Raw genomic sequence first — 19,534 nt, 5'->3', positions numbered from 1 at the left:
ACCCTAGGCTGCTTTGCACATTGACCTCGAGCCAAACAACCCCCCATAAGCTTTTTTCCCTTGTTATAACGTTGGTTCGAGTTAGCGTTATCAGCTGGTTAGCTTAGTGCAGGAGCTAATGGATCCACGTTTGTATCTCGTAAATTACCCCACTAATAATGCCTGGAATGATACCAAACTTCTACAGTAGTACAAATAGTTTGTGTACTTATAAAACGAGGCATTAGAAAGTTTGTAACAACACCAGAAGTATGCAGTAGTAGTATGAAAGTACTGCGAGATAGCGGCGATAGCGTGGTAGCAGCCGAGAGGAGTATCCATCAGGCAAGTGTTACTTAGATATGCTTCTGGTGTAGTTACAAACTTTCTTCTTTCAAACCCCCCCCCTCATCACTTACTATACCTTTTAATGCCAAGGGGTTTCCTATTCCCTTCAATAGACTTAAAGCTTTAGTGTGTAACTTTTTTATAATAATGACTGTCCGTTACATTCAAGCCGTTGCCAAATGAGTTGCTACAAAGCTAAATAAGACTATCAGCTCCACACAACTCTCTCTGGATTTCTCAACATGGCTGTGTTTAGAAATTGTTGTAGAATTGTCCTCCTTGACTACATGGCAACTGTGTGGAGGAGGGGGTGGGGGTGAAGAGCGACCACGAAAAGCTTGTATCATGTGGACGTGCCGACAGAATTGTTGTCATTACTTACAATTCCTCATTGGGGCGACAGAATCTACGCACAGGTTCATGAAGTTCAAAGGTCATGCAACGTAATTTATTCTTTAACACATTTTTATGTACTCTGATTTATTTAAACATTTTTAAGAATTAATTTGATTTAACTTAAACTATTTAAAAATCCTCTTTCTATGTTTAGCAGCTTCCTTGTATCAGGCGACCCCACATGAGCCCCCCGACCCCAACGGTGGGAAAGGACGTCTTACTGTCTTTCCACTACAAACAAACAATATATTTTATGAAATGAAACATTGAGACCATGTGAGACAGAAGTTTGGAGTTTTCCAATTCACTTCAGTACAGCGAGAGGGATTTTGGAGAAGCAACTAGTGGACATCAGAGGGCTGCAGCTTTAACTCTGAAACTCAGCCACTGACCAAAAGAAAACAAACGCTGTTGAACATGTCTCTTCTGTAACAAAGTGGTTGAACTGCTAATCTCAGACCCTCACTCCTGATTGGCTTAGTACCGCTGCCTTTTACTACTTTAGCTGCTAATTGGTTAATCAATACACAACTGAGCCTCCTGAGCGGTCCACTTCTTCGGAGTAGACCACTCCTGTTGTGCCTCGCCTTCACCTTTTGATTGGTTTATTGATTTTGCAGCTCTCTGACTGGCTGACTGATAAAAACTCTTTGTGACTTTGATTTACTTCTTCCTCAGCTGGACAACGTGGACGAGCAGGCGGCTCAGATCCGCAGAGAGCTGGACGGAAGGTTACAGCTGGCTGAAAAGATTGCCAGGGTGAGAAACGCACATTATTGTTAATTATAAAACTCAAAATTGGTTAAAGAATGTGATTTAAAGTATACGTGTCGGTGATGAACTGTGACTGACTGTCCTGCAGGAGAGGAGATACCCAAAGTTCATCTCTGCTGACATGGAGCCTCTCTACGTGGAGGAGCTGCGTTCGTCAGTCAACCTGCTCATGGCCAACCTGGAGAGTCTGCCGGTGTCCAAAGGAGGTCCGGACTTCAAACAGAAGCTCAAACGCTCCACCATGAACAATTCCTTCTTGGACATGGGAGACGAGGGAGACATCCTGTCCAAGTCTGACGTCGTGCTGTCCTTTACCCTGGAGGTGTGTGGACATAAACTTGTCTGATCTGCTGCTAATTGGCTGACAAAATACCCGCTCAAACTGGTGCATGATTTCGTTACATGTGACAGTTAATTTAGTTCCCTTGTTAACAAAGAATACAAGAGAACATGAGGTAGAAATGCATAAAATCCTGACGGTTATTAACAAATATCGACACCAATTTTGGTCATTTGTATGTCCTTTTCGTCATTCATATATAAAAATGAGTTTTGGACAGTTGATTGGACAACACATTGGATAGACTGCAGTCAACTTGGACTGCTTGGACTGTTTGTAAAGTATGTCTATAGACAGTATGAATAATCGAGAAAGTAATTCAAAAGGCAAACCTATCGTAGTGAACTAAACATTTTGGGGTTTTGGATTGTAGCATCTGTTTTAACCCTCTGCTGGTGTTGCCAGATTGTGATCGTGGAGGTCCAGGGTCTGAAGTCTGTGGCTCCAAACCGGATCGTTTACTGCACCATGGAGGTGGAGGGAGGAGAAAAGCTGCAGACAGACCAAGCTGAAGCCTCCAGACCGCAGTGAGTTCTACTTCTCCCCCCTCTTTATGTATGTTTCATTCAGTGTCTCACTTAGGCCACAGAAAGAATACATATTTGCAGACTTAAAGGGTAACTTTGTTTTTTTTCAACCTGGATTTTCCTGTTTTTGTGTCTGAGTGACTGATGGGAACAACAATCTTTGACATTGGTCCAGTATTAAGCGAGATCGCTGCTGTCAGCAGTCAGCGAAACAAGCTACGGTGTAAGTTTATAGGGCAGTTGTGCAGCTTCTATTTACGTTCACAAAAGTGCTTGTTTTGACAGGTTCAGATTAATATTCTAAGTGTCTGACAACATTATGGAAAGGATTTCTAAGGAGGTCGACCTTTCTTTTAAAGAGTAAGATCCTTTTTTTAAACATAAAAACATATGCAAAATTGCATTCGCTAAACCCACCAGACTCCATGTAAATAAACACTAATTTTAGTATCGTAAATCGCTGACAGAAACAAATAAAACTGTGAAAAAACGTTTTGGGTCATCTTTCCACTTCATCCAACCATCACAGCTCTAGTTTTGGTTGAAATAAACACATAGTTTACTGATTTACATGTGAAAATATCTTGGCTCTATACACGCTAAAAGTATTGCTTCTTTTAGTCTGGTGGGTTCAGAGCTGTTTTTTGTTAAACAGAAAGAGTTTTTTTTTTTTTAAAAAGGCCCATCTCTGTAGGGATCCTTTCCATAATGTTGTCAGACACTTTGAATAATAATCTGAGCAGGTCAGTGGCAAAACGAGCACTTTACGGGGACAAAATTGAAGATGCACATTTCCCCATAGAATTACATTGCAGCCCGGTTACAGTGTTCACGCTTAACACTGGACCAGTTGTTGTTCCTATCAGTCACTTACACACAAAAACATAGGAAAATAGGTTGAAAAACCCCCGAAATGACCCTTAAAATACCGGTTGACACTGCTCACACTGCACCAATTCATTGGCTAGACATCGGTATCCACTGATATTCACCTTGTTGACCGCCATCGGCCTATCGTCAAATAAGATGGCATTCACCGATAGCAGTGGCTAACGTTTATCTGTTGTGGTGCATCCATTTTGCGCTGGCTAAATGTTGTTTTGGTTATTTGCGGTCGGACCCGGACAACAGTAGCTAGCACATGGGTGCCGTGCGCATGTGTGGTTTGTTTACCAATGTAAGGGAAAGAAAATGTTGCCTGTGTGGGAGTATTACACTGTCTCTGAAATAGATCAGTGACAAGATCATTGTTTTGTGTTTGAAAGATAGCCCTGTTTATGTTTTTATCGCTTTTGCATTTAATAACATTTAATATGTTTCACAAAAAGAAGGTTTTTGTGAGTAGGTAGTTGTATAGCAACTAAAAAGGGTTTTGGACGCTGAGCCACCTATCGCCGATCTCGACTAACAAGGATTGGACAATATAAAAGTTGAAATGATCGCTCCATCCAAATTCTGAGGACAAAAATGGACTTCCACGCTCTAATTTTAAATTTACATTTCATCCTGGCGGTTAATTTTAAAGTGATCAAACCTGTGGCTGTTGAGTTACAGAACTGTATCTATTGATCTAGCACTACAAACACTACGATCACCCGCCGTGAGCCATGTTTCTCATTCTTCAGTAAAAGCTGATACAGCAAGAAGATGAGGCTGTTATGTAACAGTGATGGGAGCCAGTCTCTCCTCGTCGCATTCAAAACAAACACGCGCTGGTTTCTGGAAGAAAGCCCAGCCGAGTTCAAACTCTCTTTATGGTTCAGCTCGCAGTCCCAGTCCGACTCCTGATGTTTTTCATTACAGCAGAGTCTCACCGGGGACTCGCTTTAAGAGCCAGTCTGGTCTGATTCCAGACTTGCGGCCCCCGTGAGGCTGTGATGTTCATTACACATCAGAAAACTAAACTGAAAAATTGAGACAGCTTTTCTATTTTTAGCTCTTTACCATTAGAGAGGCATCTGTTTTGGCTCTTACTTGAGGAAATTTCCACTTTCCTTTTCTTCCACCTCGCTCCGATCAACACAGAGTGTGCAGCCTGCTGGCAACTGATCGCTCAGGGCTGAGCATTCTTGGTCGTTGGGGGTCCGTAAGAAAATGAGGCTGCCCTTTCGCATGCTCCACCTACTGTGTTTTCTTTCCCCCTGACAGCCCCTCTGACCACCATAATCTCCAAATGGAGCCAATTAGAGGTGCACACAGTCACCTGACAACCTTGTTGGTCAACAGGGATCATGTGCTGAAACCAGGCTTTACTGTCTTCCTGTAACCTTCACTGTAATCAGCCAGCAGCACACTTTCACTTCCTTCACCTTCAATAAAACACTCGCCCACTGACATCATAGTTAACTATAATTACAGGGACAACATGATTAGCTGTGATTACAGCATCGCAGTTGTAGCGTAGCGGCTTTTTAATCACTGAGGACGTTTTCATTAGTAAAACCCTTATTTATTCTGAAATGTCAAGTGGCTGTGAATCGCTTAAAGGACCACGCCACTGTTCTGTTTTTATAGAACCCTTTTCACAGATGAAGATCACAAAGGGCTTTACATAAAACCTACAAGATGAAACGTATCAAAACACAGTACACTATTAAAATCACAAAAGTAATACATAAAAAATAAAGTGCAGGTGACAGGTCAATCAAAATCCTGGGTAACGTAGCCCGATAATTATTTTAAAATCAGTTTTTCATTTTTCCTCTAGGCTAATGAAAGTGAACTCACAGAGACTGCAAACAGGCCGAGAATCTAACAGGTTTATGAATTGAATCTGTTACTTTTTCCAATACAAAAGTTTGTTTATTAATTATTTCGCTCCTGTATCCGCTCCGGCATGGCTTCATACACACAAACTAATTCACCTTCTTCCAGAAAACGATGTAAAACTAAAGTGGGTTTCAGTTTCAAATGTAGCCCGCAGCATTTGGAACAGATCTACTGGTTAGGTAGGCTGATGATAAAGTGCATAGAATCTACATTTTACTCAGGAGTCACTGTTGTTGGACACTAGTTGATTTTAGTCGTGGGGTTTGTACTAAAACTAAATCCTGTAACTTAAAAAAACAAGATGTGTTATTGAATCAGTGTAATTAAATGAAAGTGTTAAAGCAACAAAGGGCAGTTAAAGAACTGGACTGAGCTGCATCAGCTGTTTGTAAATCTATCACCATATTTAACTATTTTACAAAATCAGGTTTTCATGTTTTTTTCTGACCTTGTGCTATAATTCAGTACACTTATCAGGTACTTTGTGGTAGCACTAGAGCAGTGGTTCTCGGACCTTTTTTGTGCCAGCGCACCCCTATCCACTATCCCAGTCCCTAACGCCCCCCAAAAGAATATGTAGGCTAATTGCCCCAACTATTAATGATTACGCCCTAATATAGGCCTATTATTGTTGTTACTATTGTTATAAAAAATAATCAAAAAATCATATAATTGAATGACAAACAACACATGTATTAGTTTCCCAGGTATCAAAAAAGCCATGTGAATATATATTTACAGGTTTTTAAAAAAATGCAACCATTTGACATTCAATTTAAATAACAGCAGCCAATCAGAACGACTAGATATGTAACATTCAAACTATAATTAGGTATTATCAAAAGGCCTGCTGCATGTCCCTGGTGTGAACCTCAGCACCTTTATAAGATTACTATAATTTGAATGTCCTTTTTTGTTTGTGAAGTGACCTTGGGTGTCATGAAAGGCGCTTAAATAAAATGTATTATTATTATTATTACAAACACTAACAGTAACCAATCAGAAACAGCTAGTGAATTTAACATTCAAATCTATTTTTCATTCAAATCTAAATCTATAATTAAATTGTTCCAACGGAAAACAAGCTGGCACTTATCAAGGGGTAAAAGCAGAAGGATTATACACACACACACACACACACACACACACACACACATACAAACAAACAAACAAACACGCCGATGATCCACCGTCTCGTCCAGTCGCAGTGCCGTGAACTGGCAGGTTTTAATGTTGCAGACCACTTTTTTAGTAGTTTAAAGTGTAAACATGTATTGTTATTGTGAATATTTGGTTTAGCTTTCAAACAAACGCCCCCCAAGGGCACCTCAACGCCCCCCTTTCTAAAATATTGCTTCCAGCGCTCCCCGTCATCTTCTGAACGCCCCCGTTGAGAAACACTGCACTAGAGGAAAAGTCAAGGATCACCGAAGTCATCTGTAGAAAATTTCATGCCAATCTAAGGGACATGGGGATCTTTTTTGTTTGTTTTCGTGCGCACAAACTTTCTCGTGAGCACGCAAAAGTACTCCTAAGAAACCAATCTAAGGCTAGCAAAATGATGCCGACAAAGTACTAAGAATGTTTATATTTCACATTCACAACATGATATCGGTTAACGGATACCTTTTATTTAAGTTTGTCGATGACCAGCGTTACAAAAGTAACGCAGTTACAGTAACGTATTCCTTTTTGCCGTAGTGCAGAAATATAATGCATTACTAATAACATTTTGGAAATATTATACCGGTTATAATGTCAGTAAAGCGAGTTACAATGCGTTTTGACCCAAAATTAAGTGGCTTTTTGTTTTTTTAAGAATTCACCAACACCCCGAAACATTTCAGCACGAGAGAAAGAAAGTCCGCCTGGTAGAAGAGTACCGCTATTTCCTGTTGCTGGAATTCCATGGTTGAGATGACTGCAGAGACTAATTCTACATTTGCGAGATGGACATATTTTCAAATCATAACAAGAGTTATCTCAAGACACTTTACAGATAGGGTAGGTCTAGACAACACTCTATAATTTACAGAGACCCAACAATTTCCCACGCGCAAGGTGGATTTGCATTTGGTGGAACAGTGGCGAGGAAAAACTTCCTTTAGGCAGAAACCTCGGACAGACCCAGGCTCTTTGTGGTCATCCGTCACTGCCGGTTTGCGTAGTAGGGCACAGCAGGGCGTCGAGCAAGACCACGGCGGCAGCTGCAACCATGATTTAGGTGCCAACCCAATCCAAGGAAAACTGCAAGGCGAGAAAACGTAAGGACTCCGGGAAATAAGCTACCTGAAGATAAGTTAGTAACAAACATTTCTGGAACATGAATGCACGCTGATGGAAAGAGAGAGGAGATCAGTGTGTCAAAGGAAGTCCCCCGGCAAACCTGAGCCAGCTCTACAATGGTTGGTAGATAATTGGAGGACTATGAAGAGTAGCAGAGAAGAGGAGGTGTGCCATGTCTGATGCTATACACCCTCCCCCGCCAGTCTAAGCGAACGCTGCAACTCCTTGCTCCCTAACTTTAAACATTATCAAAGAGGAGTATTTTAAGTTCACTCTTAAATGTGGACACGGGGAGCTGGTTCCACAGGAGTTATTACATTGCGTTGAAGCAAGGTGCTGTCCTGTCACTGTTCCCATGGTCAGAGCCAGATCCAGAGACTGTAGGGACAACATCTGTGTCCCACCAGGTAGCGGTACGTCAGCGCGGACAGCGGTGTGTCTGACCAGTTGACATATATAAACATGTCAAGAATTAATGTTGAGGCTTGCTACACGTAATAGCATTACATTTTATCAGCGATAGGAAGTAACTATTCCATAACTATACCGAACTTCAATACAATTGAGTAGCCTTATTTTATTTTATCCTACGTTATGCTTATACTCCACTACAATTCAGTCAAGTTGGCCTATGGTGTAAGTACATTTTACTTTACTATTTATTTTATAACTTTAGTTACTTTGCAGAATCAGATTAATAAAACAAAATATTATGAATAAAAATGATGTATTAAATTAGATAAAGATGAGACTTGAGACTTGATCCCGTGGTAAAATACACAACCTACCTGCCAAGTGATACTTCCGCTGTTATTTTGGTGAAAGTAACTCAAAAGTAACTCAAAAGTAGTAGTAGTAGTAGTGTAAAGCATTACAATTCAGAGACAGTAATATTGTAATATAACTAATTACTCTCAAATGACCGTAACTAGTAATCTACAATTTATTACATTTTGGAAGTAACTTGCCCAACACTGTTGATGACACTATCAAGTACATTTCATTTTCAGGAAGATAAATCCCTCCTTCTCGGCAGCCATTCTGACTGCTACTCAGATTGGTTTCTCATGAGCACAAGATACTTTTGCATGCTCACAAGAACAGTATCTTGTTTCTCGTTGGTCACCAGAACTTCCCCATGTCTCTTCAGTGGCTCCGTACCATTCCGACCAATATTGGTTGAGATATTTCAATCCCAGCTACAGTGGTGGACCGATTGATCAACTGACATCTATAGAGCCACGATGCTTACATGGCTAAAAACTACATATACTGCTTTATACGTAGTGATATATACATTGAGAAGCACAGCCAACGGAAATGCATTTAGCCATGTAAAGCAGGATTTTCATTATTTGATTATATATAATATTATAAAACCAAAATGTTGCAGGCTGCAGGTGTGGACGTGTAATCAAAAAACAGCTGAAATTTCACCTTTTAATTTAATCCTGCAGGTATAAATGTTTTCAATCTCAAGATCCAGAGACACAAAATGAAATCGTAATAACTCATGTTTACACAATTCTCACAGGTCATTTAATACAGTACATGAGGTCAGAGCTGTTTGAATCGGTGTCTGTTGTCTGTCTTACAGATCGGTTGTCTGTGATTACTTAAAAAAATGCTGTGTGTGTGAAGTGAACACACCTTTTCGCACAATGTTGCCTTGGAAACTGAATATGGAGCTCGGCATTGCTTCTCGCCCTCAGCAATTGAAGGGGTCACTTGTCATTTGTGCACCACACACGCCAACACACAGACACACAGTTTTGAAATAAAAGCATGTAATCAACGACGCGTGGCTCCCAGTGTGTATAATGGCCACGCTCAGTCATCCTGAGCAGGAGGCGTCCCTCTGCTCCATTAAAGTATCTGCGAGGTGAACAATAAGTGATTGTTGATAACAGCCGACGCTGATGGGACGGCTCACTGCCTCAGGATCTGTGACTAAGACGTGGTGTCATTACAGGGATGTGGGCAAAGTTTCCACGGAATAAGCCCAACTTTGACCCTAAATTGGTCAACCCCAGTGTCGGTTCTACATTGAATGGCGCCCTGGGCAAGACCCTCTTCGAGTGCCACACAGTGTCTGCCAGCTGTAGAGAGAAATTCTTTCTTTCTTTTCTCTGTCTTTCAGGTGGGGAACTCAGGGGGACTTCACCACGACTCACCCACTGCCCTCGGTCAAAGTGAAGCTGTTTACAGAGAGCACTGGGGTCCTGGCTCTGGAAGACAAGGAGCTGGGCCGGGTGAGAGTCCGCTAGCCTTAGTCTATATCGACGGCATTCCACTTCCAGGATTGCTCCGGTGCCGCCGGAAATTTCGCCGGATTTCACTCTTTTCAGCCGGATGTCCTGTTACCTTCCTCTTTCTTTGTGTTGTTTAATTTTTTTTACGAGGACTATGGTTAACTGCTCCTCAGATCTCTGCAGGGTAAATCCAGACAGCTAGCTAGACTATCTGTCCAATCTGAGTTTTCTGTTGCACGACTAAAACAACTTTTGAATGTACACGTTCCACCAAAACAAGTTCCTTCCCGAGGTTATTTAGCAGCGGCACCGTGGCTCCGTCTGGTGCTTAGTCCCGCCCAAAACGATTGTGATTGGTTTAAAGAAATGCCAATAAACCAGAGCATGTTTTTCTCCCATCCCAGAATGCTGTGTGGACTAGCCAGACCTTCCTCCACAGCGTAGTACAATCCACCGCTGATTTTTGATGTGGATTTATTTTGAGGTCTGTAGTTAGGATTTGGAAATGGTGAAATGCTCTCCACGGGCAAAGACACCGGTCAACTTGCTGAAAAGCAGCGTTTGTATTTACCAGTGGTCAGTGAAAGGCAGCTGAACTTACTTTCAGCCCTTTTGGGTCAGGGAATATGAAACATTGCTGTCTTCATTAAGCTGTTAAAGTGATGGCAGAGACAGAGAGACACAGAGTTTGCTTGATTTTCATTGATTTATTCAAACAGTTAGCAGAAATAAATACAAATTAAACCACCAGTGGAGGTTTAGACCCTTTAGTTACTGATTGATTCTGATTGGACGATGAGGGGCAAAGTCAGCAAGTTCAGAAAGTTTCTTTTTAGTAAACTCTGGGTACACAAACAATGTTGTCAATGCTTTCGTTAAGGTGTAGAGACCCTGGTGATACTTTGAGCAAAGTTTCATGTTGTGTTGAGCCTTCTTAGTGTTTTAAAAATAGCTATTTTGAGGCTAGCATAAAAGTGCCCCTAGCACTCCCATTCAAAAGGCCATTTGACCGAAAAACGAAAATACGGTAAATCTTAAAAGTCTATATATATACCTAAATATGCTTTTAAACGGAAGTTTGACTCAGGTACATTCACAAAAAGACCCTAGGTTGCATTTTGGCGAGAGTTACGCTTTAAGGGCGAAACGTAGTGACATGGCCTCCTTCCCTGAGTGCAACAATCACAACTTTCTCTTTTCCCCAAATTTAAAATCTGTATATCTCCAGTGGATGGAACTTATTAGGATCTTTTTTATTTTTATTTTTTTTGAAGGAACATGAAGCCAGAGCCTGCTGTGTCACTTAAAACTGATAGCATCGGTGAATGCCTAAGACAAAAACTTTGTCTAAATATATCTGTCTGTGGGGATCTGTAACAGAGACACTCAGTGTCCTGATCATGTGAATGGTATTGTTTTATCTTCAAAGCCTAAAACTGACCTGACAGTTAACATAGTGACGTAACTAAGGGGTGGAGGTGCTTCGTTCAGTATGGAAACTATTCAACTGATGATTGTTTTTGTTGCCATTGCAAAAACAGAAAACTGTACAGAAGCTGACCAATCTCTGCTCTCTGAGCTCTCTGCTCCTCTTTGCCCCCCCCCTCAGGTGGTCATGAATCCAACCACGAACGGGCCGAAGCAGGCCGAGTTCCACCGGATGGTCGTCCCCAAGAACAGCCAGGACACAGAGCTGAAGATCAAGCTGGCCGTCCGCATGGACAAACCCCCCAACATGAAGCACAGCGGGTGAGTCTGCAGGGGTCAAAGGGTCTCATTCTTTACAGCAGGGGTTTTTAAAGTGGGATCCAGGAGCCCCTAGGTGTCCTGGAGGGGGTTCCAGGGGTCCCCAGCACAAAGGGGAATAATTTATTTTGCTAAAATTCTATCCATAAGTAACTGAATGTATGACTGTTTTGCTTATTTTGGTCCCAGATGGGGGACCCTGGGACAAAATCTTATAGACACAAAGTAGTCCCTATTCTTTAAATATGATTCAAACCACTTTAATACTGAGCCAGAAAGGCCAACCCAGTTTTCCAATCGGTCTAGTAATATGTCATGGTCGACCGTATCAAATGCAGCACTGAGATCAAGTAATACTAAGACTGAAATTTTGCCACTATCTGTGTTTAAGTGGATGTCATTAAAGATTTTAACAAGAGCCGTTTCAGTGCTGCGGTGTGGTCGAAAACCCAACTGGAAGGCATCAAAACTGTCGTTTAGTGACAAGAAAAGGTTGAGTTGTTGAAAAAATGCTTTTTCAATGATTTTACTTAAAAATGGAAGGTTTGATATCAGCCTATAGTTGCTATTTAGTGACGTGTCTAGATTATGGGGGTCTGTGGTGAAATTAGTTTTAGTTTAGGGGACCCTGACCAGTGTTGGGGAAGTTACTTTTAAAAAGTAGTGTTTGCTCGTTACTCGTTACTTCTTAAAAAAGTAATCCGTTACTTTACTTAGTTACCCCCTATGGAAAGCAACTTTTTACTTTACTCGTAACTTTTACGTTACTTTTAAAAGCAGGCGTCTCTGGCAGAGACTGAAGTTAATTATACAAAAACTATCTATGGCCATATAGCCAATCTCTGGTTTATCAATGAAGTGTCTGAACTCCACTGCAGGCTGGATTCTCTACTCACAGAGTGATGGCTGATTCATTATGAACGAGTCCAGCGCGGGTTGAATGCACATCAGCAGGTCATCGGTGTTACACGGTGTTAGTGTATACTAATGTCTGTATCGACTTATACCAGTCACACAGCCACGATGGTCCATGCATTGTCGTAGACACATGCAGCCTCATTTTTTGGATATCCTTCCGTGTCCGTGCAACTGACACAAGTCCACAGCAGTCTGCTGCGTGTATGTATGAGGCCATCACCACCGCATCCATCTGTGAGGTTGTCAGCTTTGTGTCTGCCTGGCTCAGAGCGCCATCCAGCATCCTCTGTTTTCAAGCTACTGGACAACGCACATTAATCAACATTTCTGTAAATGTGCAAGTGTTAGCCAGCCGGCTAATTTTCAACTGTAGTCCTTTGGCCAGATGTTTTGAGACCAGAGCAGCAGGCAGCAAGACATGGTACCTAGTACAGTTACACATCAACAGTATCCACATTAGGTACGATAAGTCATGCAAGCAACAAAACACAGCCAAGCAACACAGATTAGAGCAATCTTCTTGCACCATGCAACCATGCAAAGCAGTAATAAATGACCCAAAAAATGAAATAAAATACTTCGCTCATGAGGAATATCTAGATACAATATTAAAAACCGCAGTACAGGTTAATAAGATGGTGAAAAAGTTAAAGGGTTAACCCTAACCCTTCATAGTTTTAGTTTACCTTTTAACAAACATGTACATTTCTCCCGCTGTCATCGAGTCAGTATCCATTTATCTGTGAACAAGTGAAGGACAACTTACATATGAAGTCTATTTCCTACCAGAACATTTTCTGAAAATTACAGTTTTTTGTTTTGTGATCGTGTCATGATGCAGAACAGACCTTTCAATCTCTGTATTCCTTCAGCTGCGGTGTTAACTTGGCAAAATAAACGTGGAACAAGTTCAAATCCAACTTCTTTGGAAAATGAAACAAAGAAGTCAAAGACTCGTTATTCTTCATGACTTGCTGACTGATATCTTTCTTGTTAAAGACAGGACTTTCACTCTAAAATTGCAAAGTTTAAATATATATGCCAATAGCCGTGACTAGCCAGACCCTCCTCCACAGCACTCCAAAAGGGGACAGTCCTGAAACAAAACATTCCCTTATCATGCAGCATTCATACCTGCAAACTAGTCGCTTTTAGGTGAAAATCGCCGCTTTGAATGGGAAAATGTCATCCACGTGAATCGTGTAGAGAGTTTTTATTTTAGGGGGGGGGGGGTCCGAGACCCGGTGCTAATACGGCACTGATGCCTTAACAACCGTTATCTACCAGAACGAATAGCAATGCGGATTTTGGTGCCTATATTTAGGTGCCACTTAAATGGCTGCGCTTTTCTCTGATGCTCCGAAAACAGACGTTAGAGGCAACTGAAACATCGAAGCTAGTTAACACTTAACTCGACAGCAGCTAACGTTAGCCTGCTGTTAGCTAGCAGCTGGATTAAACACGGTTAAAATGGTGAAAGCTAAACGGTGTAAAGTGTGTCTGTATTTCACTGGAGAGGATTCCAACAACAATCTGCTGCTGCCGTTGTCTGAAAAACAACACAGATGGTGCGTTCACTTGAAACTCACCTTGTCAGCCTCGTGCTGCATTCAAAGTTATTGTAAAATACCCTTTTCCCATCCAGTGGTTGTTTTTGTCGTTTAACAGGAATTTGCTTGTGAAATAAGTTATTGTTATTACATTTTTAATAAATCATTTAATTTTGACCCTGTGGCCTTAGCAATAAACAAGCCGTTTAATGTCGTCGACTGTCGTTTTGTGCTCCTTTTTATTTAATTTTTTTTATTGTTTTATATTTTTGAGCATACAAATACAATTGAACAAGGTTCTCCTTTTAAAAAAAAAAACTATATATATATACACACATATACATATCTAACATGTATATATGTAAATATATGTATATAAAATGTATGTATGTAAACCAATGTATATAAAATGTGTCACCTTTTTCAGCCCTTCTGAGTTTGCAGGCATGAGCATTATGTTTGAGTCTGTACAGATTCTGGGAGTGTAGCTCCCTGAATCGGTACAGACACAAACACAATCATACATGAAAAGGTTAGATTTATTAGACACTGGCCTGGTATTCCCTCCCCCTGACCTGTGATCCACGAATGACCTAAAATAGTCTAAGCTTTCCCTTTGTCTCGTCTTACCACAACATAGTGTTTCTGGAAATTCCACCACATCAGGGTCTCGTTGGACCTTTGGGCAGGCTGACAGCTTCACCTGCTGGTCAAATAAAGGAAGCAGAACCAGGCTGTGCTCAGTCCGAGGATGTGATCACTAGGGGTGGGAATCACCAGAGGCCTCACGCTACGATACCATCACGAGACTTATGTCATGATACGATGTTATTGCGATTTTAAACATATTGCGATAATCTGTGATATATATTACCTTTTTTCCTACTTAAAATTTTTCCCAATTTCAAATGACTATGTCCCCAAAAGGAAACTTTGTCAACATCTGTTTTATCTAAAAAGATACATTTCTCTGTCTGGTCATCTCACTTAAATTGTATTGCTGCATAATGGGATTGTCAAGCAGACAAACTAACCAACACATATAATAATAGATCGATACTGGGGGTCTGTGTGTTGATACAGTATTGCCACGGAAAATATTGCGACACCATGCTGTATCGATGTTTTTCCCCCACCCCTAGTGATCACACGATAGTGAGATAACTCTGGGCTCTTTTGTTTTTCTCTGTTTTGTGCCTCCTCGTCTCCTCTCTCTCTCTCCTCCTGCCTGTGACCCGAAAACTGGTCTCAGTGTGTCATCTTCTACCATATCTGCCATCTTGAAGGATGTCTCATTTCTTGAAATGCATCTCGAGGAGAGAGGAGGCTCACCGGTGTGTAGCTATGAGCGAGGATGTGTACAGGTGTGTCCTTTTGCAGACATCTTTTCGGCAACTGTGGCGTATAAAAGAGGTGTGAGACACAGCTGGAGTATACAAACCATGGCAGCTGTGCCACACGTCGTATTTAATTGACGCCGATTTGAAATGGCAACTCCAGAGCACGGGTGTCTCATTTTGTTAAGTGTCGCCTCGCCTTCATTTGAGATGTGGCTGAGAGAGCTGGGCGAGGTCCTCCATCTGGGGAAGCTTAGATTCATGAATGCAGGGAGGACGAGTGTGTTTGATAGGGCATGGGGACCACCTTAGGGGGGCAAATGGAAGAAGGTGTGTGTTGTGAAACAATCCAATCAGGTTCGAATCCTATCATCAAGCTTGACCCCTGTGAGTAGATTCTGAAAGCAGTGGTGAGCGCACGGAGAACAAAGCGAAACGAATACAGATTTTCTAACAAACGCTCCATTCATTTAGATGACGCTTGGTAAGATAAGAGAGTGAGGATGGGCGGAAGGATTGTCTCAACGTCTGCTCAAACAGACAGGAAAACAGTGCTGCAATTTAGGATTCAAATTAGGGCTGCACAATATATCGTTTTGTTATCGTCATCGCAATATTAACTGGCGCAATACACATTGATACAATACACGCTTAAGACATATCACAAAATACAGTAGAAAACTGCATTTTAAAATGTAACTGTCACTTTTTTTAGTGCTGCCTTTTATATTCAATTCAATGTTCAATTTGTTCAATAAAAGAATGTTGTCTTTTCATTTGCTTTAATTCAACAAGCAATTGCTGTATTTTAGCAGAATACTGAAAGCAGCAGAAATGCAGAACTGAGTACTTCTTATATCTGTTTATGTATCGTTTATGGCAAACACAATATTAAACAACGTTATTGCATATTCTCATATCGTGCAGCCCTAATACAAGTAAAATAGATGAGAATGACTTTCTTCAGACTTCTCACAGAATGGAAAGTGGAATGTAACATTCACAACATGTGAATGTGTGGGATCACATATATTAATACTGTAATAGTTGTAAAGGAAGTGTTTAGTTTCTCTTTAGTCTCGTAACATTAGTCTTGCTATTTGCTACTGTGCCTCACCATTGATGTATTTTGAATCTGCCAAACAATAACAATTACATGTTCTTGGTTGCGGCGGTATTGTTGTGATTGTATGAAAATGGAAAAATATTATTGCTTGTACAGTATGAACCAGTGCAGTCTGTTACCCAATGTTAATCTGCAATAAATGTATTTTAGAAAAATTGTATTTAGAAAATAAAAAAAAAGTGGGAGGGAGAAGGAGGCGAGGTTGTACAAACTGAGAAATGACAAGAGGGGTCTGTCATACCATTATAGATGGACAGTACAAGACAAGACACGACAAGACAGGACAGGGCAAGACACGACAGGACAGGACAGGACAGGGCAAGACAGGACACAACAGGACAGGGCAAGACACGACAAGACAGGACAGGGCAAGACACGACAGGACAGGACAGGACAGGGCAAGACAGGACAGTACAAGACAAGACAGGACAGTACAAGACAGGACAGGACAAGACACGACAAGACGCGACAGGACACAACAGGACAAGACAGGACACAACAGGACAAGACAGGACACAACAGGACAAGACACGACAGGACAAGACGGGACAGGACAAGACGGGACAAGACAGGACAGGGCACAACAAGACAGGGCAAGACAAGACAGGACAGGGCAAGACACTACAGGACACAACAGTACCAGACAGGACAAGACAAGACAGGACAGGACAAGACAGGACCGGGCAAGACACAACAAGACAAGGCAGGACAGGGCACAACAAGACAGGGCAGGGCAAGACACCACAAGACACAACAGGACAAGACAGGAGAGGGCAAGACAGGACAGGCCAAGACAGGACAAGCCGGGACAGGCCAAGACACGACAAGACAGGCCAAGACAGGACAGGACAAGACAGCACAGGACATTTATAGTCCCATGAGGGAGATTTGTTTTCTTTCTTATTTTCTTGTATTTGTCTTAAACACACATCTGAAACAGGACATGATGCTGTTTTAACACAATACCATCCATAGATTCACCCTAACGATTTTCATTTCAAGCCCAAGATGACGTCCTCAAATGTCTTCTTTTGTCCACTACTCAAAGATATTCAGTTTACTGTCACAGAGGAGAGAAGAAACTAGAACATATTCACATTTAAGAAGCTGGAATTAAAAGAATGTTTTTCTTTTTTCCATAACCGATTATAATCGATGATCAAAGTAGCTGGCAATTAATTTAAAAGTTGACAACTAATCGATTACTCTTTGCAGCTCTAATTAACAGCATTACAATTAATTAAAGCTACATTGTGTAAGAATTACTCCCATCTAGCGTTGAGATCATATATCGCAATCAACTCTCTCTCGCCATGCAGTATTGCAGCTACGGTAGCCTTCACGCTTCAAAAAGCGAAGGTGTACAAAAGGCTACCTATCAGCCGTGGTTGTTGGAGTTCATGGATGAGTTCATGTCGGAGAGTGGCGTGAACGCGCCCTTCACACCACGAGCGGGCTCACACGCCACCCGACGGAAAGGAGAGCGAAAGAAAAGGAGACTGCAGCGTCCAAAGCAGCTCCAATGTTCACTCTTTTTTTTCTGATGACGCCGGTCTCTTGCTCTTTTCAATATCCGTCTTCTTTTTCTGGACGAAGAAGAAGACTCCTGTTCCTAAAATTTGGATTTTGAATACGTGTGGTCCTCCATGTTTCCTTCTTCAAACTTGCCGCGGCTGGGAAGCGACGATACCCATTAGCAGCAGCTGTGAGTCGAAAAAGCGAAAGGCGGAGCAGTATAGCCTGTATGTCCCTTACGGGCTAACGTATTTCAAGGTGGCGCATGAATATGGAGCATCTGCCCCAGTTCATGCAAGCGCAAATGTAAAATTCCAAGCCAATAGGAATACTTGGAATTGATGGTGGAGGTCAATATTCATACAGGACAAGTTTGTGAAGGGCAATACAGATTCTGATAATGAACAACTACAAACGTTACACACTGGGGCTTTAAGGTATACATTATGTACTTGACAAAAGTACTTGTGATAGTTTGACAGTTGTTAGAAAAGTCAAAACTAACAAGTTTATTAAAGATGAATAGATTTTATAGTTTTAACTTTTCATCAGACAGATAAAATGTGAAATGAGCTCACTGCTGAACTCCAAACATCATCCATCAGAGGGTTTTCAGCCTCAGATAAAAGTTACTTTACACTTGATTGTTGTCAATCCCTCAGTAAGAGATTTTAGATGATTTAATAACAGATGTTGATTCAGTGTTCAGCTGTAACTCCACTCACAATCTGAACTGAAAACACAGCATCGGGGCTTACTCGTTGAAGGTATAAATCCTATTGAAGCGGAGTGTATGTTGTGCAGTTCTGACTTTTTGCCAGAAGATGGCAGCAAAACCTAATATTCAAACTCACAAATGTACAACGACTATGTGTGTGTGTGTGTGTGTGTATTCTTGTTTAACTATACTTGTGGGGTCCGGACAGCTTTGTGGGGCCAAAATGCTGGACCCCACAACTTTGAAGGGCTGTTTGAGGGTTAAGACTTGGTTTTAGGATTAGGGTTAGAATTAGGTTATGGTTAGGGTAAGGGTTAAGGTTAGGCATTTAGTTGTGATGGTTAAGGTTAGGGTAAGGGGCTAGGGAATGCATTATGTCAATGACTGGTCCCCACAAAGATAGTGACACGCACTGTGTGTGTGTGTGTGTGTGTGTGTGTGTGTGTGTGTGTGTGTGTGTGTGTGTCAGTAGTTTCTCTGTAGTGATAGTGTATACTGTATATGAATATTTTCTTTCTCAGTTTGAGGTTTTAGTGTTTGGATGCCAGCGACTCAGAGAGAACAGCAGGGTCAAAGATCATGTTAGGTTCAATATACTACTCACAGATTCTAATAGTTACATCTACTCCCAGTGATTCATCAAAAACGCCCGAATCTATGAATATGCTGAAGTTTAATTAAAGGAGCTAGTTGAGGTGGTTCGGACATCTGGTAAGGATGCCCCCTGGGTGCCTCCCTAGGGAGGTGTTCCAGGCACGTCCAGCTGGGAGGAGGCCTCGGGGAAGACCCAGGACTAGGTGGAGGGATTATATCTCCAACCTGGCCTGGGAACGCCTCGGGATCCCCCAGTCGGAGCTGGTTAATGTGGCTCGGGAAAGGGAAGTTTGGGCTCCCCTGCTGGAGCTGCTCCCCCCGCGAGCCGATACCGGCTAAGCGGACGAAGATGGATGGAT

At 41.7% G+C, this 19,534-nt stretch overlaps 1 protein-coding gene across 1 annotated transcript in view; it reads left to right on the top strand.

Moving 5' to 3' along the window:
• The window catches only part of cadps2 (Ca++-dependent secretion activator 2), a 232,684-nt gene that overhangs the window by 91,626 nt on the left and 121,524 nt on the right, over positions 1-19,534 (top strand). Inside the window, exons 4-8 of the mRNA XM_078256450.1 lie at positions 1,402-1,482; positions 1,586-1,819; positions 2,243-2,364; positions 9,560-9,671; positions 11,281-11,420. Coding sequence (XP_078112576.1) covers positions 1,402-1,482; positions 1,586-1,819; positions 2,243-2,364; positions 9,560-9,671; positions 11,281-11,420 — 689 coding nt within the window. The remainder of the gene's footprint in view (positions 1-1,401; positions 1,483-1,585; positions 1,820-2,242; positions 2,365-9,559; positions 9,672-11,280; positions 11,421-19,534) is intronic.

The sequence above is a fragment of the Sander vitreus genome, chromosome 8 (genome assembly GCF_031162955.1).
Source record: "Sander vitreus isolate 19-12246 chromosome 8, sanVit1, whole genome shotgun sequence".
Classification (NCBI taxonomy): Eukaryota; Metazoa; Chordata; class Actinopteri; order Perciformes; family Percidae; genus Sander; species Sander vitreus.
This window is presented reverse-complemented; position numbering and strand designations above follow the sequence as displayed.